The sequence below is a fragment of the Somniosus microcephalus genome, chromosome 10 (genome assembly GCF_052327205.1).
Source record: "Somniosus microcephalus isolate GS21.2 chromosome 10, FLI_Smic_1.0, whole genome shotgun sequence".
NCBI classification, from domain to species: domain Eukaryota; kingdom Metazoa; phylum Chordata; class Chondrichthyes; order Squaliformes; family Somniosidae; genus Somniosus; species Somniosus microcephalus.
This window is the reverse complement of record NC_140996.1, coordinates 212,191,506-212,214,441: the sequence shown is the minus strand read 5'-3', so window position 1 is coordinate 212,214,441 and position 22,936 is coordinate 212,191,506. Positions and strand designations below refer to the sequence as shown.

The following is a 22,936-nucleotide window of genomic DNA, read 5'->3' as shown; positions in this document are numbered from 1 at the left end:
GGAGAGAAATAAGCAGTAAATGGTAAAACTTTAAAATGAATTCAAGAGTAGAAAGACAAGTCTTTAAAGATGGGAGAAGTTGATAAAGCTGTAGGGACATGAGTACAAAAGCAAAGAGAATGCTAAATCAATACAAGACATCAGTCTAGCTGCAATTAAAACACATTTTATCCAATTTTAGGGGCCCATATTAAGGGAGGGCATCAAAGTCATTGATAGAGATTTAATAAGTGATACTAAGGGGAACAGATAGGGTAGAGAGAAACTATTTCCACTGGTTGGTGATTCCAGGACTAGGGGGCATAATCTAAAAATTAGAGCCAGACCTTTCAGGAGTGAAATTAGGAAACAAATTTACACACAAGGTGGTAGAAGTTTGGAACGCTCGTCCACAAACAGCAATTGATGCTCGATCAATTGAAAATTTTAAATCGGAGATTGATAGCTTTCTGTTAACCAAAGGTATAAAGGGATATGGGCCAAAGGCGGGTATATAAGAACATAAATAGGAGAAGCAGGCCCCTTAAGCCTGCTCTGCCATTTAATGAGATCATGGCTGATCTAATTTTGGCCTCAACTCCACTTTCCTGCCTGCTCCCCATAACCCTCGACTCCCCTATAGCTCAAAAATCTCTCAGCCTTGAATATATTCAATGACGACTCAGCTTCCACAGCTCTCTGGGGTAAAGAATTCCAAAGATTCACAACCCCGAGTAGAAATTCCTCCTCATCTCAGTCTTAACTGGATGACCCCCTTATGAGACTATGTCCCCTTGTTCTAGATTCCCCGAGAAGAAACATCCTCTCGGCGTCTACCCTGTCCAACCCCCTCAGAATCTTATGTTTCTATAAAATCACACCTCATTCTTCTAAACTCCAATGAGTTTCAGCCCAACCTTTCCTCATAAGACAACCCTTCCATCCCAGGAATCAACCTAGTGAACCTTCTCTGAACTGCCTCCAATGCAAGTATATCCCTCAAGGGGACCAAAACTGTACGCAGTACTCCAGGTGTGGTCTCACCAGTGCCTTGTATAGTTGTAGCAAGACTTCCCTACTTTTATTTATACTCTAGCCCCTTGAAATAAAGGCCAACATTCCATTTGCCTTTCTAATTACTTGCTGCACCTGTGTTAACTTTTTGTTTCATGTACAAGGACACCCAAATCCCTCTGTACTGTCACATTCTGTAGTTTTTCTCCATTTAAAATATTTTTCTTTTCTGTTTATACTCCATCGGTCAAATTTTTGCCCACTTACTTAACCTATCTATATCCCTTTGCAGACTCCATGTCCTCCTCAACTTGCTTTCCCACCTATCTTTGTATCGTCTGCAAATTTGGCTACTGTACACATGGTCCCTTCATCCAAGTCATTAATATAGATTGAAAATAGTTGAGGCCCCAGCACTGATCCCTCAGATATGGAGTTAGGTCGCAGATCAGCCATGATCTCATTGGATGGCCTACTCCTGTTCCTACGATAGCAGAGATAATGGAGAGACTAGAGAAATTGGGCTCTTTTTATTAGAACAGAAGGTTAATAGGAATTGTGATTGAGGTGTTCAAAATGATGAGGGGTTTTGACAAGCTAAATAGGAGGGGAAAAAACCATTTCTACTGAATGGTGAGTACAGAGGATCACCAAAAGAACAAAGGGAAAGTTTGAGAAATTTTCATATGCAGGAGGTCATTAGGGCATGGAAAGCCTTAAAAGAAACAGTACAAGAAGCAGAATCCATAAATCGCTTTTAAAAGGTTAAACATTTGAAAAAGAAAAATCTAAAATGGATATGGAGACATGGTAGAGGACTGGAACTATGTGGATAGCTTTTCCGGAGTGCCAACACAGCCATGATGTGCTGAATGGCCTCCTTCTGGACTGTAAAATTCTATGATTCTTTGTACAAAATAACAGATTATTAAATGGTGTAATCTATCACCGTTGAGCTCTATTCCCATCGTAACCCAACACCCTTATCTGCACACTGTCCAGCATTCACTAAATCTGCCTACCCGCACCTCCTCCCTGGGCTGGGGCATGCTGAAGTCAATTATACCACCTCCACAGTTGGCCTGACTTCAACAAACTCAGATCAGACAAGGCAGTTCCTTCAACTGGGTAGGTCAGTGAATACTAGGAAGGACAATACATTACTTCTACAACTTGACAAGAAGGCCTGGAGAGTAAATTGAAGGACACAATCAGAAAGGATACAAAAGGACAGTATAAGAAAGGCACCATATTGAAATGACTATCAGAACGCCAGGATAAAGTGACATATTGTGCCCTTCCGGCCACATTTATTTTTTTCCTTTACTAACTGTCGTAGCACAGTTGCATTATCTGAACCAATTTATATTTGTTTGCTAGACTGATTTTAGTTTAACTTCAGCGAAGCTTGGATTGAACAAAACCAAATTCTGTTTAGGATTTTTTTTTTTTTTTTTTTATAAACAAAACCATGGCAACTGTTCTTGTGCATCATTTCCATCCGTGACACTCATTACCTGAATATTGAAGTTTATTTCCTCTATCTTGCTAATATATTGCAGATATACTAAGAAAAAGTGAATCCAAAAGAATTTTATTTCAAACATTTAAAATTAAAACCCTCAGTGCATAAAGTACAATATTGTTTTCAAAAAAATATTTAAAATAATGAGTCAGCATATGTACATTGTTACATGGTGATTTCCCCCCCCCCCCCCCCCCAGTAGTTATTTAAACCATGTAAACCAGGATGCATCATTTAAAAGATGTTAAAAAAAAAACCAGATGAGCCATGAAAAATAAGGCAAATAAAAGTGTTTATAACCACCCTTGGGTCCATCCCGATCACACTGGAGGAAAAATGATTGTCCTTAGAGACGCTCCTTTACAATAAGTGAAGTCACCGACAGATAACCTTTACAAGCAGCTCAATTCTGGTGACTAAAGACAGCAGAGTTACTATACACAGGGCAGTGCTTTTCCTTTACTCCTTAAGACATTGTGATCCGACTCTCACATGGCGATCATATTTCCATTTCTTCTGGAGGAAACCATCTCAGAGCTGTGCATTTCTGAACTGTCAGTGCAGCCTTCACTTTCCACACTGTGGTCTAACCGCTCGTAATGTACGCTCCCATTGGCAGTAAATCCCTTCTCCTCCTTTCTCATGAACACAGGCAAAGTTGCCAGCGTTAAATTGATATCTTTAAAGGCATGCAACAGAAAGATGCCCACTATGATGGTGAGGAAGCCACTCAATGTGCCAATGATGTCATCATTGTCCATATGATACCATTCTTTAAAAAGAATAGCGGAACAGGTCAAAACAGATGTGGTGAAGAACACATAATAAATGGGAGTCACTAAGGAGGTGTTGAAAATATCCAGGGCCTTGTTCAAGTAGTTTATTTGGGTGCTTACACAAGCTATAAGGCTCAGTAGAAGCATCCATGACAGAGAGTGAGTAAGCACAGGCTTCCCTGCAAACAGTTCCTTAATAGCAATACCAAGGCCTTTCACACAGGAGACAGAGAGGGCGCCGATTACAGAACAGATGGTTATATAAACCAGGATATTCGTCTGCCCATGACGGGGTCCGACAACAAAAATAAGAATCAGGGAAACAATGATGACAAAAGTTGCGAACAGCACAAAACCTGAAAGAGAAAAAAACACGAGCGAATGTAATTTTGTTTCTCTCTAGCATTAACATGCACAATTCTTCAGCAGCGAGAGTAGGTGGACAGCCAGCCTGCTCTTTATCCTCACCCCATCCTCCCAGAAGATGCCGAGTCTGGGTGGATTTTGGTTCCAGTCACTGGCAGTCCGCCATATGGGGCACTGTATAGGAAACAGGACTGAGATTTCTGACCGATTTATCACTTCGGGTGCTGAAGCCAATTCTAGAAGCCCAGCTGCTGCCACAGCCAAGATCCTCTCACTCAGCACAAATTGAGAATCAAACCAAGCATCTTTTGGTCCGTACAGTTTAATAACACCAAACAATGCCTTTACCCTATAAGGCAATTATCGCCTTGCAACCTTCTCTCTAACTAGCCACCAGGGCTAGAGCAAGGGTGGCTCTGAGTGACTCGCCCTTCAGTTCTTCCATTAGCAAAGTGCAGAAGCTCACTGCCTCCACTCAGTGCCTTGGTCTGATCGCATGCTGAGATCTGTAACATGGCTGCACTATTGGAGGTGCCATCTTTCAGATGAGGCATTAAACCGAGGCCCCATCTGCTTTCTCTGGTGGACGTAAAAGAGCCCAAGATCTGGTCATCATCTCATTACTGTTTGTGGGATCTTGATGTGTGCAAATTGGCTGACATTTTTCCTACATTACAACAGTGACTACACTTCAAAAAAGTACTTAATTGAGAGGCATAAGACAGAGTCCTTCCATGCCTGCCACAGCATACTCTACTATTGGGCATTTCAGTCACAAAATAAACCATTTTCTGCCACTTTAAAGTTAATCCTCTTCAGCACAATTCTTTATTGCAGGGTTTTCCAATCTTTCTGAAAATGCCTCTAAAGACAAGATCTTAATATAATGACACTTCCCGTTAAAACTCAAAAGGATAAGAAAGTCATTCAGCAAAATTGGCAGATTGTAAAATAATCCAATTTTCAGATGCAAAAAGCTCTCGTCATTGGGCTCTATTATGACAAGACACTGAAATCTCACCTGAAGGATTCTGGAATAAATAGATCATTGGTGGCGATGATTTCAACAACCAATCTGCTCACTGTCAAAACAAATCTGCTTTGATGGATTCAATTTCCACAGAGGAGGAAAAGCTGAGAAAAATAAAGCTGGGAGAATGGCACATTCCTGGGCTTTATAGGTGGTGAAAGTTGAAGACCATTTGAAGCACCACCCATCTGTAATGTCATGACAGCATTTTCCTACAGATGGTCAAAATGTTTCTTCAGACCCCATCAAACCACTAGGGTGTGTGCAGGATGTGAAGTGATGATGAATGAAGGTTTTGCATATCGGCCAACTTAACCCCTATTCATAATTCAAAAATGCAATAGCAAAATATGCTTTACTAGCTGGGGGGCCCGGCGTTGCCAGGGCTTTTTTGGGCCGCGCGGTTTATGGCCGTGCGCTCTGTGCCACTCTGACTCTCTCTCGCTCTCTGGGGAAGGGCTTGGAAAAATTGAGCCTGGCCGGGCTCTCGGGCTGAGACTGACCCCAGTTGAGCTCCCGGTGCAGCCGGCCGCGGGCCGCGCTGTTAACGGCCGGCCGTTGCCGCTCCCCTGCCCGCTGTGTCTCGGGCAGAGTGGTTGTCAGGCCCGGCCCGAGTGAGCCCAACTCACCTGCCGCTCCAGCGGGCCGGGAGCAGGATACTGTGCAGGAGCCGCAATGTGGGGGTATGTTGTGCTGGTGCTGTCGGGATTTTTAAAATGGCGGCAAAGTTTCGGGAGGCTGCAGGATTAGGCCCGCCCACATAGAATGAAACGCCCCCCGTGACGCACCGATTGGTGAACCATCAGGTCACTGAACTGTAGGATTGGTCAACAATCACGTCACTCAACGCTAATGAGCGGTAGGATTGGTCAACCGCTAATGAGCGGATGTGAACGTTTTTTGCATACTGTCCGAACAATTTTTGTCTGACCAAAAGGTACGCTCTATCACTTGAGTGTATAGCAGACAGACATATACACACACACATACAAAAGATTGCAAACAGTCTGGTTCAGCCTCAGCGAGCTGCCAGGCAGAGATGGAATTGGTGGCTAGGGAATGGAGTCTGTGGCAGGGACAGAAGACAGTGTTTTCAGTATTTAATTGGAGGAAATTTCTTTATCCAATACTGGATGTCGGACAAGCAGCGTGACAAATCAGATTCAGTGGAGGGGTCGAGAGAGGTGGTGATGAGGTAGAGTTAGGTGGAATCTGACGTCATGTTTTCGGATGCTGTTGCCGAGGGGCAGCATGTCGGTGAGAAATAGGAGGGTCCAAGGATAGATCCTTGGGGGACACCAGAGGCAACGATGTTGGAGTGGGAAGAGAAGCCATTGCAGGTGATTCTCTGGCTACGACTGGATAGAGAAGAATGGAACCAGGCGAGTGCAGTCCCACCCAGCTGGACAATGGAAGAGAGGCATTGAAGGAGGATGATGTGGTCAACCATGTCAAAGGCTGCAGACAGGCCAAGATGGATGAGGAGGGATAGTGCACCACGGTCACAGAGGATGTAATTTGCGACTTTTAAAAAGTGCAGTTTCAGGGTTGGAAATCTAATTGGATAGGTTCAAACATGGAGTTGCAGGAGAGATGGGTACGGATTTGGGAGGCGACAATACATTCAAAGACTTTGGAATGGAAAGGGAGGTTGGAGATGGGGAGGTAGTTTGCAAGGACATTGGGGTCGAGGGTGTTTTTTTTTTTTGGAAGATGGGGGTGATGGCAGATTTGAAACCGAGGAGGAACAGTAGCAGAAGAAAGTTCACAAGATCAGCTAGCACAGGGGCCACGAAGAGAAGTTGGGTGATCAGCAGTAGAGTGGGAATAGGGTTGCAAGAGCAGGAGGTGGGTCGCATGGACACGTTGAGCTCGGAGGAGAAATAGGAGAAAGGTGCATTCAGGGCTAGGGCAGGGGGGAACCTTGGCTTGGTGGGCTAGGCTCATCCAAAACTCTGCTGCCTGTATCCTAACTCGCATCAAGTCCCGTTTACCCATCACCTGTGCTCGCCGACCTACACTGGATCTAGCAATGCCTCAATTTTAAAATTCTCATCCTTACGTTCCAATTCCTCAATGGCTTTGCCCCACTATCCCTAACCTCCTCCAGCCCTAGAACCTTCTGAGAACTCTGCATTCCTCCAATTCTGGCCTCTTGTGCATCCCCGATTTCCTTCGCTCCTCCACTGGCAGCCGTGCCTTAAGCTGCCTCAGCCCGAAGCTCTGGAATTCCCTCCCTAAACCTCTCTGCTCCTTCAAGACGCTCCTTAAACCCTACCTCTGATCCAGCTTTTGGTCACCTGTCCCAATATCTCCTTCGGTGGCTTGCTGACAAATTTTGTTTGATAACACTCCTGTGAAACGCCTTGGGATATTTTACTATGTTAAAGGTGCTATATAAATACAAGTTGTTGTTGTTCATGCTGCGGTCATGGCAGCTCCAGGATGATTTGGACAGGTTGGGTGATTGGGCAGAAGCATGGCAGGACCTGGGGGAGAACAGCAACCGGAGGTGAGGCTTAAAAGCGGCGGCAGCAGCGAGGCCCGACCACAGCGGTCGGACCTGTACCTGGGGGAGCACAGCGACCGAGGCTGAGCATAAAAAACGGCGGCAGCAGCGAGGCTTGCCAACTCGGCAGTGGGGAGAGAGGTAAAAAGTAATCAGAGTGTGACGTCACCAGGGAGCAGGTAAGTGATTGGTTGGCGAGTATTTCTCTAGTTGTTAAACTTTAACTCTGTGGTTGGTGAGTATTTCTCTAGTTGTTAAACTTTAACTCTGTGGTTTATAGTTGCTAAGGTCTTTCTGGTGTAGCAGGGACAGTTGGTAAACCATACAAGCGCCCGAGAGTATATCTTTAACAGGTGGTATTGAATTAATTTAAATTAATTAAAAGGGTAAGTCATGCCAGGAGAGCCCAGCCCCGTGTTATGCTCCTCTTGCTCTTTGTGGGAATTCAGGGATGCTGCCAGTGTCCCCGACAACCACGTGTGCCAGAAATGCATCCAGCTGCAGCTACTAGCAGACCACATGGAGGCGCTGGAGTTGCGGATGGATGGGCTTTGGAGCATTCATGATGCTGAGAGGGTCGTGAATTACACGTTTGATGAGTTGGCCATGCCGCAGGGTAGGGCTGCACAGGCAGAAGGGAAATGGGTGACTATCAGGCAGAGCAGTAGAGACAGGCAGGTAGTGCAGGGGACCCCTGTGACCATCCCCCTTTCAAACAGGTATACCACTTTGGATACTGTTGAGGGGGATGACTTACCAGAGGAAGGCAGCAGCAGCCAACTTCCTGGCACCAGGGGTGCTTCTGCTACTCAGGAAGGGAGGAAAAAGAGTGGGGGAGCAATAGTGGTAGGGGATTCTATCGTAAGAGGAACAGATAGGCGTTTCTGTGGCCGTAGACGTGACTCCAGGATGGTTTGTAGCCTCCCTGGTGCCAGGGTCAAGGATGTCACTGAACGGCTGCAGGGCATTCTAAAGGGGGAGGGTAAACAGGCAGAGGTTGTGGTTCACATTGGGACCAACGTCATAGGTAGGAAGAGGGATGAGGTCCTGCAGCAAGAATTTAGGGAGCTAGGTAGCAGATTAAAGAATAGGACCTCGAAGGTTGTAATCTCTAGATTACTCCCGGTGCCACGTGCTAGTGAGTGTAGGAATCGGAGGATAGAACAGATGAATGCGTGGCTAAAGAGTTGGTGCAGGAGGGAAGGCTTTAGTTTCCTGGATAACTGGGCCTGCTTCTGGGGGGGGAAGGTGGGACTTGTACAAGTCGGACGGGTTGCACCTGAACCAGAGCGGGACAAATATCCTTGCGAGGAGGTTTGCTAGCACTGCCCGGGGGGGGGGGGGGGGGGGGGGGTTTAAACTAAAATGGCAGGGGGTTGGGAACCTGAGCAGGGAGACAGAGGAAAACAGAGACAAAAGCAAAAGATAGGAAGGAGAAAAACAAAAGTGGCAGTCAGAGAAATCAACGGTTTAAATCAAACGTGGCCACAGTAAATAATAATTCTAATAGGCCTAAGAGCGTTAAAAAACAAGCCTGAAGGCTTTGTGTCTTAATGCGAGGAGCATCTGTAATAAGGTGGATGAATTGGCTGCGCAAATAGAGGTAAACGAATATGATTTGGTTGGGATTACGGAAATGTGACTCAAGGATGGCCAAGACTGGGAACTCAACATCCAGGGGTATTCGATATTTAGGAAAGATAGGCAAAAAGGAAAGGGAGGTGGGGTAGCATTACTGGTTAAAGAAGGGATTAATACAATTGTAATGAAGGATATTAGCTCTGATGATGTGGAATCTGTATGGGTAGAATTGAGAAATACTAAGGGGGGAAAAAAACATTAGTGGGAGTGGTATATAGACCTCCCAACAGTAAGGCAGAGGTTGGGGATGGCATTAAAAGAGAAATTAAAGCGTGCAATAAGGGCACAGCAGTCATCATGGGTGACTTTAATCTACATATAGATTGGGCCAACCAAATGAGTAACAATACTGTGGAGGAGGAATTCCTGGAGTGTTTACGGGATGGTTTCCTGGACCAATATGTCGAGGAACCAACCAGAGATCAGGCCATCTTAGACTGGGTATTATGTAACGAGAAAGGATTAATTAGCAATCTTGTTGTACGAGGCCCCTTGGGTCGGAGCGATCATAATATGATCGAATTCTTCATTAAGATGGAGAATGAAGTAGTTGACTCAGAGACTAGGGTCCTCAATTTAAATAAAGGAAACTACGATGGTCTGAGGAGCGAGTTGGGTAGGATTGATTGGGGAATGGCAGTCAAAGGGTTGACAGTGGATAGGCAATGGCAAACATTCAAAGACCAAATGGATGAGCTACAGAATTTGTTCATCCCAGTTTGGCATAAAAATAAAACAAAAAAGGTGACTCAACCGTGGCTAACAAGGGAAATTAGGGATAGCATAAGATCCAAGGAGACGACATATAAATTGGCTAGAAAAAGCAATAATCCTGAGCATTGGGAGCAGTTTAGGAGTCAACAAAGGAGGAAAAAGTGATTAATTAAGGGAAAATAGAATAGGAGTAAGCTAGCAAGGAACATAAAAACTGACTGTAAAAGCTTTTATAGATATGTGAAGAGAAAAAGATTGGTGAAGTCAAGTGTAGGTCCCTTACAGTCAGAATCAGTGGAATTTATAATGGGAAACAAGGAAATGGCAGACCAACTAAATACATATTTTGGTTCTGTCTTCACAAAGGAGGACACAAATAACCTCCCAGAGATGCCAGGGAACATAGGGTCTGATGAAAGGGAGGAACTGAAAGAAATCAGTATTTGTAGGGAAATGGTGTTAGGAAAATTGATGGGACTGAAGGCCGATAAATCCCCAGGGCCTGATGGTCTACATCCCAGGGTACTTAAGGAAGTGGCCCTAGAGATAGTAGATGCATTGCTGGTCATCTTCCAGAACTTGATACTCTGGAACGGTACCCATGGATTGGAGGGTAGCTAATGTTACCCCACTATTCAAAAAAGCTGGTAGAGAAAAAGCGGGGAATTATAGACCGGTAAGCCTGACATCGGTAGTGGGGAAAATGCTAGAGTCTATTATAAAAGATGTAATAGCAGAGCACTTGGAAAACAGTGACAGGATCGGACAAAGTCAACATGGATTTACAAAAGGTAAATCATGCTTGACTAATCTACTGGAATTTTTTTTGAGGATGTAACTGGTAAAATAGATAAGGGAGAACCAGTGGATGTAGTGTATTTGGACTTTCAGAAGGCTTTCGATAAGGTCCCGCATAAGAGATTAGCGTGCAAAATTAAGGCACATGGGATTGGGGGCAAGGTATTAACTTGGATAGAGAACTGGTTGGCGGACAGAAAGCAAAGAGTTGGAATAAACGGGTCGTTTTCCGAGTGGCAGGCAGTGACGAGTTGGGTACCGCAAGGATCGGTCCTAGGACCCCAGCTGTTCACAATATATATTAATGATCTGGACGAGGGAATTGGATGTAATACCTCCAAATTTGCAGACGACACAAAGCTGGGTGGGAGGGTAAGCTGTGAGGAGGATGTCGTGAAACTCCAGTACGATTTGGACAGGTTGGGTGATTGGGCAGAAACATGGCAAATGCACTATAATGTGGATAAATGTGAGGTTATCCACTTTGGTGGCAAAAACAGGAAGGCAGATTATTATTTGAATGGCAATAGATTGAGAGAAGGGGAAGTGCAAAGAGACCTGGGTGTTATTGTGCACCAGTCGCTGAAGGGAAGCATGCAGGTGCAGCAGGTGGTTAAGAAGGCAAATGGTATGTTGGTCTTCGTAGCAAGAGGGTTCGAGTACAGGAACAAGGATGTCTTGCTGCAGTTGTACAGGGCCTTGGTGAGACCACATCTGGAGTATTGTGTGCAGTTTTGGTCGCCTTCGAGTCATAGAGTTTTACAGCACAGAAAGAGGCCCTTCGGCCCATCGTGTCTGCGCCGCCCGCCGCTCAGCCTTACCTGAGGAAGGACGTTCTTGCCATGGAGGGAGTGCAGCGAAGATTCACCAGGCTGATACCTGGGATGGCAGGAATGACGTATGAGGAGAGATCGTGTCGATTGGGCTTATACTCACTGGAGTTTAGAAGATTGAGAGGGGATCTCATCGAAACCTATAACATTCTGGCAGGTCTGGACAGACTAGTTGCAGGAAGGATGTTTCTGATGGCCGGGGAGTCCAGAATCAGGGGTCATAGTCTAAGGATAAGGGGTAAGCCATTTAGGACTGAAATGAGGTGGAATTTCTTCACCCAGAGAGTGGTGAACCTGTGGAATTCTCTGCCACAGAGGGCAGTGGAGGCCAGTTCATTAAATATATTCAAGAAAGAGTTGGATATATTTCTTGAGGCTAAAGGGATCAAGGGATATGGGGAGAAGGCAGGGACAGGGTACTGAAATTGGATGATCAGCCATGATCTCATTGAATGGCGGAGCAGGCTCGAGGGGCCGAATGGCCTACTCCTGCTCCTATCTTCTATGAATCTATGAATCTATGCAGTATAATGTGGATAAATGTGAGGTTATCCACTTTGGTGGCAAAAACAGGAAGGCAGATTATCTGAATGGCAATAGATTGGGAGAAGGGGCAGTGCAACGAGACCTGGGTGTCCTTGTGCACCAGTCGCTGAAGGTAAGCATGCAGGTGCAGCAGGCGGTTAAGAGGGCAAATGGTATGTTGGCCTTCGTAGCGAGTGTGTTTGAGTACAGGAGCAAGGATGTCTTGCTGCAGTTGTACAGGGCCTTGGTGAGACCACATCTTGAATATTGTGTGCAGTTTTGGTCGCCTTATCAGAGGAAGGATGTTCTTGCCATGGAAGGAGTTCAGCGAAGATTCACCAGACTGATACCTGGGATAGCAGGAATGACGTATGAGGAGAGATTGGGTCGATTGGGCTTGTCCTCGCTGGAGTTTAGATGAGAGGGGATCTCATTGAAACATAAAATTCTGACAGGACTGGACAGGCTAGATGCAGGATGTTCCTGATGGTCGGGAAGTCCAGAACCAGGGGTCACAGTCTATGGATTGGGGTAGGCCATTTAGGACTGAAATGAGGAGTAATTTCTTCACCCAGAGAGTGGTGAACCTGTGGAATTCTCTACCACATAAGGCAGTAGAGGCCAATACATTAGATATATTCAAGAAGGAGTTAGATATATTTCTTAAGGCTAAAGGGATCAAGGGATATGGGGAGAAAGCCAGGACCGGGTACTGAATTTGGATGATCAGCCATGATCGTATTGAATGGCGGAGCAGGCTCGAGGGGCCGAATGGCCTACTCCTGCTCCTATCTTCTATGTTTCCCAATTGTGCTCAATAGGTCGGAGTTTCATCAGTCCTCATACAGACTACCAGATAGGTCGTCTCAAGCATAATCGCAATACAGACAAGATAATCAGGGTTACAATTATAAGAAAAATGACATAAGGAGAAATAAAATCAATTTGTAAAAATTGTTAAAACAGAAATGAAAGGAGTAAGAGATAGAGGTGAAAGGAAAAGGGATATTTCTTTTTAAATTCCCTCCTCACTTGATTTTTTTCTCGTTAGCAAGTTGGGTTTAAAAAAACTCATTTCTATAGCATCTTTCACAACCTCAGGGCATTGCAAAGTGCTTTGCAGCCAATGAAGTACTTTTGAAGTCTAGTCACAGCCAGTGTTGCAACAGAGTGAAGACAGCAGCCAAACTGCACACAAGGTCTCAAACAGTAATGAGACAAGCAGCCAGATAATGTTTTTGGTGGTGTTGGTTAACGGATAACATTTTGGCCAGGACACCAGAGAACCCCCACAATCTTCTTTGAATAGTGCCCGGTCTGCGAGAGAGGGTAGACAGGATCTCGGTTTAATGTTTCATCTTAAAAATGGCACCTCTGCCAGTACAGCCCTCCCTCAGCACTGCACTGGTAGTGTCAGCCTAGCTTATGTGCTCAAGTCTCTGGAGTGGGACTTGAACCCACAACTTTGACTCAGAGGCAGGAGTTACCCACTGAGCCAAGGCTGATGCCTTATTTAAATTACAGCTATATAAAGCAACTAGAATGTGAAAGTGTGTGTTGTACCTGGATCTTTAAGTTTAATGGCCATTGCATGTATGGTTTCCACCTCTTCCTCTTGCGGTGCATGTATTACCATCACTGTTGAACCGACGACACTTAGAAAACAACCAAGTTTGCCATGGAGATTAAGTCTCTCATTCAGAAAGTACGATGACAGAACAGCACTAAGGAAACAAGACAGTCAACATATAAAGTGATATCATGTTTGAAACAGATTAGATATTAAAGCATACAGAAACTAAATGTAGTCGTGGTCATTTTTCTAGAGTCACAATTGAAGTTCAATAATTGTTCATCATTGGACTGTCCTAGCACCACACGACAGGAGACATCAAGAAATAGGCCGGTTTTTGTTTGACTTTCATGCTAGCTTGCCCATCTGCTTGTGTTCTCCCTTATTCTGCCAGATGACAGGAGTCTAGCATGCTGAAAAAATATTAGACTAAGGTGTAAGGGAGGGAGATAGAGGTGGGAATTCCCCCAAAATTAAAAGGTGATGTATATAAATGTTGACTCACCAATGAGTAACAGATTTAACACAGCTTGTTTATACTTGTAACCAAATGCCTTTTAGGTGTATCTCAGTACTTGACTAAGCTCATTAATAACAGCTTCACACTGACTGGATACTTTGTGTATTGACAATAATTACAGACAAATGCTTTTCATTTGCTTTGGATACCCATTCATTGTGTGCACATGTGCCAATATGCATTAATGCACATTAAAACCCATCCACGAATCATTAGCCTTTCGGGTACTGCTGTGGACTCAAGAACCACTGACATTTCCCAGTCTAAGCGAGTGCGGATTAGCATCCAGTCTGGTCCCAAAACTGGGATTTTCCAGGTTTCTCCAGAAGTGATCATTAACTGCCATGAGGGAGTGCAAGTCGCATTGAGTTTAAGCAGAGTTTGGTAAGTGGCAGAAAAAGTCTTTTAAGTGCATTTACTGAATTTTAGTGATGAAAAAAGTTAATTATTTGAAGTAAGTTTAATTTTTTTATATAGAGTAAATTAAGCTGTTGGGGAGTTTAAACCGGAAGTAGAGTCCGGGTATAAAAAGGGGCGGGCTGAGTGCAAGTCGCATTGAGTTTAAGCAGAGTTTGGTAAGTGGCAGAGTTTGGGCAAGTGGGAGGTGAGGGGGTGCTTTTTGCTCTGTTTTGCTCCCCTCAGGCTAATCCAACACTGCGGAAGCGGAGCAGCGAGACAACTCAACCGGACAGGTCCCCTAGACAGCATTCACGAGAGAGGGAGGTTGGTGATCAGCTGGTTGGTAGGTCCTCTTCCTTCTCTTCTATACCTTTAAGTTGGTAAGTCCTATTAAATAGTGGTGTAATATCATCTATATCGGGGCAGAGGGTCTTCATATCTAATAAGAAATTTAATTAATTACATAGATATGGGTGAACAGGTGATGTGTCACTGTTGCGAAATGTGGGAGCTGGTGGACCCCATTGAGGCTCACGGCGATTACATTTGCAATAAGTGCTGCTAGAGGAACTCAAGCTCCATGTTAAAGAGCTTGAGACCGAGCTTCAGACACTGCGACACATCAGGGAGGGGGAGAAGTTCCTGGACTCTGTTTCAGGAGGTAGTCACACCTATGAAATTAATTAATGCAGATGTAGTCCGGGACAGGACAGTGTGACTACGAGTGAGGCAGGTACAGGGATCCAGGAGGTAGTGTTGAAGGAGCCGCAGCCCTTGCTCTTGTCAAGCAGGATCGAGGTTCTTACTCCGTGAGGGCGGGAGCGGGGACTGCAGGGAGGATGAGCAACCTGGCCACAGCACCGTGGTACAGGGGGCCATTCAAGTGGAGGGAGTAAAAAGAAATGTTGTAGTGGTAGGGGATAGTATCGTTAGGGGGATAGATAGGGTTAAGGACATCTCTTCTGGGCTGGAAAGAAACTTGGAGTGGGAGGGGGAGGATCCAGTTGTCGTGGTCCATGTTGGTACAAACGACGTAGATAGGACAAGGAAGAAGGTTCTGTTAAAGGAGTATGAGCAGCTAGGGGTCAAATTAAAAAACAGAACCTCAAGGGTAATAATCTCTGGGTTATTACCTGAGCCACAAGTGAATTTGGCTAGGATAAATAAAATTAAAGAGTTAAATGCGTGGCTCAAAGACTGGTGTGGGAGAAATGGGTTTTGCTTCTTGGGACACTGGCACCAGTACTGGGACAGGAGGGAGCTGTTCCGTTGGGACAGACTCCACTTGGCTAGTGCTGGGACTAGAGTCCTGGCGAATCATATAACTAGGGCTGTAGAGAGGGCTTTAAACTAATTAGTGGGGGGAGGTTTCTAGAGAGCAAATAATAGAAATGACAACGGAGAAGGTCATAGACTTAGGTAGCAGTGGGGGAATTAAAAAACAGAACGTGTCAGGAAGGGACAGAAGGTATGGAGTAAAAGTAGTAAAAGGGGAAAAAACAGGAACTAAGTGTCACAAAACATATTTGAAAGTTCTTTATCTGAATGCACGTAGCATTCGTAACAAAATGAATGAGTTAACAGCATATGGGTATGATCTTGTGGCCATTACAGAAACATGGCTGCAGGGTGACCATGACTGGGAATTAAACATACCAGGGTATTTAACAATCAGGAAGGACAGGCAGGAAGGAAGGGGAGGTGGGGTGGCTATGTTAATAAAGGAAGGAATCACTAATAGAGAAATGATATTGGGTCAAGGGAGCAGGATAGTGAAACAGTTTGGGTGGAGATAAGGAATAATAAGGGGAAAAAAACACAAGTGGGCATAGTCTATAGGCCTCCGAACAGTTGCAACTCTGTTGGACGGAGTATTAATCAGGAAATAGTTGAGGCTTGTAATAAGGGAACAGCTATAATTATGGGGGATTTTAATTATCATATTAACTGGACAAATCAAATTGGGCAGAGCAGCCTTGAGGATGAGTTCATTGAGTGTATTAGGGATGGGTTTCTTGAGCAGTATGTAACTGAACCGACCAGGGGGCAAGCAACCTTAGATTTGGTCCTGTGTAATGAGACAGGATTAATTAAAAATGTCCTAGTAAAGGATCGCCTTGGAATGAGTGACCATAACATGGTTGAATTCCATATTCAATTAGAGGGTGAGAAGGTTGGATCTCAAACAAGCGTGCTGAGCTTGAATAAAGGAGACTATGAAGGTATGAGAGCGGAATTGATTAGAGTGGACTGGGAAAATAGATTAAAGGATAAGACAGTACATGATCAGTGGTGTACATTTAAGGAGTTATTTTACAACTTCCAAAAAATATATATTCCACTGAGGAAAAAAGGGTGTAAAAGAAAAGATAGCCATCCGTGGCTAAGTAAAGTAATTAAGGATAGTATCCGACTAAAAACAAGGGCATATAAGGTAGCCAAATCTAGTGGGAGGATAGAAGATTGGGAAGTCTTTAAAAGGCAGCAAAAAATAACTAAAAGATTGATTAAGAAAGGGAAGATAGATGATGAAAGTAAATTAGCAAAAAATATAAAAAGATAGCAAAACTTTCTATAGTTATATAAAAAGAAACAGGGTGGCTAAAGTAAATGTTGGTCCCTTAGAGGATGAGACCAGGAAGTTAATGGTGGGAAACACGGAGATGGCAAAAACGCTGAACAAATATTTTGTATCAGTCTTTACGGTAGAGGACACTAAGAATATCCCAACACTGGACAAACAGGGGGCTCGGGAAGGAGCTAAATACGATTAAAATCACTAAGGAAGTGGTACTTGGTAAAATAATGGGACTCAAGGCAGATAAATATCCTGGACCTGATGGCTTACATCCTAGGGTCTTGAGGGAAGTGGTGGTAGGGATTGTGGATGCATTGGTAATAATTTCCCAAAACTCCCTGGACTCAGCAAAGGTCCCGGCAGATTGGAAAACTGCTAATGTAACACCCTTATTTAAAAAGGGTAGTAGGCAGAAGGCTGGAAACTATAGACCCGTTAGCCTAACATCTGTGGTTGGTAAAATTTTAGAGTCCATTATTAAGGAGACAGTAACGGGACATTTGGATAAACATAATTTAATAGGACAAACTCAGCATGGTTTCATGAAGGGGAAGTCATGTTTGACAAATTTGCTTGAGTTCTTTGAGGAAGTAACATACAGGGTGGATAAAGGGGAACCAGTGGACGTAGTGTATTTAGACTTCCAAAAGGCATTTGACAAGGTGCCACACAAAAGATTATTGCTCAAGATAAAAAAAATCACAGGATTGGGGGTAATATTCTGATGTGGGTGGAGGATTGGCTCTCTAACAGAAAGCAGAGAGTTGGGATAAATGGTTCATTCTCAGACTGGCAATTAGTAACTAGGTGTTCTGCAGGGGTCAGTGCTGGGTCCCCAACTCTTTACAATCTATATTAACGATTTGGAGGAGGGGACCGAGTAACATATCAAAGTTTGCAGATGATACAAAGATGGGAGGGAAAGTAGTGAGTGAGGAGGACGCAGCACGGTGGCATAGTGGTTAGCACTGTTGCCTCACAGCGCCAGGGACCCGGGTTCGAATCCGGCCTCGGGTGACTGTCTGTGTGGAGTTTGCACATTCTCCCCGTGTTTGCGTGGGTTTCCTCCGGGTGCTCCGGTTTCCTCCCACAGTCCAAAGATGTGCAGGTTAGGTTGATTGGCTATGATAAATTTGACACTTAGTGCTAGGGGGATTAAATACGTGGGGTTACGGGGATAGGGTGGGATATGTGTCGGTGCAGGGATTACGGGGATCGGGTGGGATATGTGTCGGTGCAGGCTCGATGGGCCGAAATGGCCTCTATCTGCACTCTGGGGTTTCTGTGAAAAAAAAACCTGCAAAGGGACATAGACAGGCTAAGTAAGTGGGCAGAGATTTGGCAGATGGAATACAATACTGGAAAGTGTGAGGTTATGCACTTTGGCAGGAAAAATCATAGAGCAAGTTATTATCTTAATGGCAAGAAACTGGAAAGTACTGTAGTACAAAGGGATCTGGGGGTCCTGGTGCACAAAACTCAAAGTTAGTATGCAGGTGCAGCAAGTGATCAAGAAGGCCAATGGAATGTTGGCTTTTATTGCTAGGGGGATAGAATATAAAAACAGGGAGGTATTGCTGCAGTTGTACAAGGTATTGGTGAGACCGCACCTGGAATACTGCATACAGTTTTGGTGTCCATACTTAAGAAAAGACATACTTGCGCTCGAGTCAGTACAAAGAAGGTTCACTCGGTTAATCCCGGGGATGAGGTGGGTGGTCATATGAGGAGAGGTTGAGTAGATTGGGACTCTACTCATTGGAGTTCAGAAGAATGAGGCGATCTTATTGAAACATATAAGATTGTGAAGGAGCTTGATCGGGTGGATGCGGTGAGGATGTTCCCACTGATGGGTGAAACTAGAACTAGGGGGCATAATCTTAGAATAAGGGGCTGCTCTTTCAAAACTGAGATGAGGAGAAACTTCTTCACTCAGAGGGTGGTAGGTTTGTGGAATTTGCTGCCCCAGAAAGCTGTGGAAGCTACATCATTAAATAAATTTAAAACAGAAATAGATAGTTTCCTGGAAGTAAAGGGAATTAAGGGTTACGGGGAGCGGGCAGGAAATTGGACATGAGTCTAGGTTCGGAATGGTCATGGCCCTGTGGGTAGTGGAGTGGGCCCAGGGGCCGTGTAGCCTGGTTCCGCTCCTACTTCTTGTGTTCTAATTCTGTTAGATTTCAGGAGATGGTTTTATTCCTGTTCGTTCCTGGCTGGGGTGGAGATCGCCTTTACAGAAGGTAAGTACTGTAGAAAATATAGGGACAGTGTGATCTCCTGGACGAGTTTCGATCGCCTAGATGGGTCGGAGAGGAATTTCCCAGATTTTTTCTCCCAAATTGGCCATTGGGTTTTTTGCCTCTCCCAGGAGATCACATGGGTTCAGGTGGGATGGAGTGTGATAGAAGATTTGAGGTTAGGATCAGATCAGCCATGATCTTATTGAATGGTGGAGCAGGCTCGAGGGGCCAATTGGCCTACTCCTATTTCTTATGTTCTTATGTGAGCCAAAAGCACCAGAGGGAAGAACTCGTAATGAAAATGCAATAAGGTACGATTCTATATTACATCGATAGGGGGAGTATTTTATATAATGCTATACAAAGATTTGTAAATCGTTTTTTTCCTCTGATGACCAGCATCAATATTCTTACCTTACAAGAACACTAAGAGCTCCCAATGGGGTCACTAACGTGGCCGGGGCAAACGCATATGCAGCAAAGTTAGCAGCTTCTCCAGCACCCACTGCAAGGAAATGTAAAGAACCCAGTTAAACTTCTTGATGCCTTTCCCGAGTCACAATTTTAGTTTGTTAGCACTGTCTGCATAAAAAGTAATAACATTTAACAAAAACACACTGAATAGCTGTGAAAAAGCTCATGGTGCAACTATCCAAGTATCCCATCCTCCCCGGGGTGTGCAGCCCACAAAGGATTTTTTTTCAAGCATTTCTAATGCACAAAGGTGAAGCATTTATCTGGTCATTATCACAATGTTGTTTGTGGGAGCTTGCTGTGCACAAATTGGCTGCCGCGTTTCCCACATTACAACAGTGACTACACTTCAAAAATACTTCATTGGCTGTAAAGCACTTTGAGATGTCCAGTGGTCGTGAAAGGTGCTATATAAATGCAAGTCTTTTATTTAGATCTCTACAGGGGTACAGAGCAGACAGCAAGCTGGGGACATATTGGTGTCCTCAAAGTAGCAAAGTCAAGCATAAAAATTGCATTTAACTTGAAATTATTAAATTCTTGACAGGACAGAATATTAAAAAGTAATTTGACAATAACATGGCAGAGCACTTAGTTTACAACCACAAATTACAACGGCCAAGTTCAAACAATAGTTAATTTGTGAGCAGTCATTTAGCCGTGACTTGATAAGAATCCACACGAGTGGAAAATTTTCCAATGTCTACCAACTCCTGAAACGACAAACAATGCACTGCATTAACCTATTTAGTAATAGTTTTAAGTAGGCAACAGTTGGTTAAGTAAATAGATGACTAAGGAGCCGACCAATACAAACCAGGACGTTCCCAGGTTTGATGTTTGGTCTTTGCCAAGTTAGTTGATTGTCCAGTTAGTGGTTGTCCAGATATTACAACTTTCCCTGGATGAGAAAAGGGAGAATCATCCAGAGTGCCTGCTCACCATCAGACAACACTTGCTGGAAATGCATGCGTGGGGACCTCGAGGCGAGGACAGAGATCAGGCTCAGTCAGCTCTGATGCCCACTATGGTCAACTGATAAATTCTAGGCTGAGAGATAAATAATAAGTATTTGGGCAAGGTACTGGACAGAGTGCCTATTGAATATTTCAGTAAGAAATTAATGGCTTCAAGAATGAAAGAGATGAAATAGCATAAAGAAAAAGAAAATGTAGCCAATGGGTATTTCATTAGAGAAGCCATACTGTTCTTTCTAGTACTTACTTGATAACAGTCCAGCCCACCACAGCCACTCTTTAAGATATGCATGTCCTCCCTGACCTGTGGATTAACAGGAATCAATACATACAGAAAGAAGAAAATAATCAGCAATACAGAGACATTAAACAAGCAGGGGCGCAGTACAGGAGCAGTCTACTTGGTGCAGCCAACTACAGTACTTTAAAGCAACCACCTGCAGAAAATCTCCAATTCTTCCTTCTCTCCACCATCCCGGTGATACTGATGCAGAAAATTCTCACTTCAGTTTCAGAAGGTTTTAATGATCACACTGCTTCAATTTATTTTTCAGGAATTCCCTTCTGATTTTAATGATCCCCTACCATCAGTGGAACTGGAGCTATTTGGGGGCAGGGGACAGAGGAGAGAACCTTGCATGCCCTTATTCACATGGGAGCAAACACATTTACTTCACATAGCTAATGGATGTTTTTTCCTCCAAATCTATCCTCGACTTCTTGAAGGTACTGACTCCTGTTAAGTACAGGTTACATGGTCACCCATCACCCAGGTGTCCTTTCTTCATGCGAGCTTATACAATGAACATCGACAGGCAATTTGACATTCTGGACATCACAACCAAGTCCATTTCTGTCCTCAGTTGACAATCCAGGTTCACTGGAAGGCAATCATGAATAGAAACCTTGGCTGATATTTTTTCACCCTAGCCCAGGGATACTGAATTTGGTTGTACTATCACCCTAACAGAGAACAGCTAACTCAAAATAAACCAGAGATCAAATGTGGGAGCTTTGCGGTCCGTCACCTCCGTTACATTCCAGGCTGTGGACAACTAAGCTACCAGAGCGGTCCTTCCAATAAAAACACAAGTCTAGTTAGTAATTAAACCCATCAGAATATCTATCATGCAAATTAAAGTTGGGACTCGAAGAGACAGTTTAAATGGTATAATTTTAAAGGGGGTGCAGGAACAGAGAGACCTGGGGGTGTACGTACACAAACATTTGAAGGTGGTAGGAGAAGTTGAGAAGGCTGTTATAAAGGCATATGGGCTCCTTAGCTTTATGAATAGAGGCAGGGTACTAAAGCAAGAAAGTTATGCTAAACCTTTATAAAACACTGGTTAGGCCCCAGCTGGGGTATTGTGGCCAATTCTGGACACCACACTTTAGGAAGTTGCCATGGCCTTGGAGAGGGTGCAGAGGAGATTTATTAGAATGGCACTAGGTATGAGGGGGGACTGGAGAAGCGATTGTTCTTAGAGCAGAGAATGTTAAGGGGAGATTTGATAAAGATGTTCAAAATCATGAAGGATTTTGAGGGTAAATTAGGAGAAACTGTTTCCAGTGGCGGGGGAAAAGATTATGCAGCGACTTATGATAATCTGGCTAAAAGGGCAGTGGAAGCAGATTTAATAGCAACTTTCAAAAGGGAATTGGATAAATACTTGAGGAAACATTTGCAGGGCTATGGGGAAAGAGCAGGGGGAGTGGGACTAACTGGATCGCTCTTTCAAAGAGCCAGCGCAGGCACGATGGGCCGAATGGCCTCCTTCTGTGCTGTATGCTTCTATTAAATTAATGTTTCCAACTAATCTCCCAGAAAAACACAAGGGCAGAGATACAACACATTTTAAGCTACAGAATTAATTTTAAGCATCCACCTAATACCTTGGCTGGTAGTATTTTCACACCAAGATGAATTTCTATGGCCAAAATTACTTAAAATTAGTTATATTACTTAAGAAAACATTATATGCTATATGGAAATGTAACTGAATTTTTTTTTTTTTTAATGTTCTCGGGATGTGGGCAACACTGCATTTATTGCCCATCCCTAGCTGCCGAGTGTGTGGGGTGCTGGTGCAGGAATAGTGATTGAAACAGATTAATTGTATTCACATATTATAACATTACTGCTGGACTGTTTTGCAAAGAATATCTCACCTGCTCTCATGGACCCTTTTTTGGCCAGTCTGAGGAGACCTTTCTTTTTTAGGATGAAACTCCCTCCAATAAAGATGCTGGAGCTAATGGCTAATGCCAAGCCAACATAAAAGTCATACTTTCCCTTATCCTGGCCCATTCTTCGTGCTGGCAAGCAGGAGTTGATCGCATTAAATACCAAACAGAAGGGCTGCCACTGGGGCGGAGGCGAACAAGTAACGGTGACAGCTGGAGCTATGATCAAAACAAACATTAAAAATAGGTTAAAACATTTTCCAACATCAGATGCCACAGAA

The 22,936-nt window shown here is 44.1% G+C and overlaps 1 protein-coding gene across 7 annotated transcripts in view; it reads right to left on the bottom strand.

Annotated features, from left to right (window-relative positions):
• Nucleotides 1–2,570: 2,570 nt before the first annotated feature.
• Nucleotides 2,571–22,936, bottom strand: part of nipa2 (NIPA magnesium transporter 2) — a 51,949-nt gene continuing 31,583 nt past the window's right edge. For 5 of the 7 annotated variants that reach the window (XM_085999569.1, XM_085999568.1, XM_085999567.1 and 2 more), the window contains exons 3-7: nucleotides 22,641–22,874; nucleotides 20,719–20,775; nucleotides 19,435–19,525; nucleotides 13,274–13,434; nucleotides 2,571–3,650 (exon numbers count right to left, since the gene is read on the bottom strand). In XM_085999569.1, the coding sequence (XP_085855695.1) occupies nucleotides 3,007–3,650; nucleotides 13,274–13,434; nucleotides 19,435–19,525; nucleotides 20,719–20,775; nucleotides 22,641–22,779 (1,092 nt within the window). In that variant the 5' untranslated portion in view covers nucleotides 22,780–22,874 and the 3' untranslated portion in view covers nucleotides 2,571–3,006. The remainder of the gene's footprint in view (nucleotides 3,651–13,273; nucleotides 13,435–19,434; nucleotides 19,526–20,718; nucleotides 20,776–22,640; nucleotides 22,875–22,936) is intronic. The other 2 variants (XM_085999573.1, XM_085999572.1) reach the window with 2 other exon arrangements.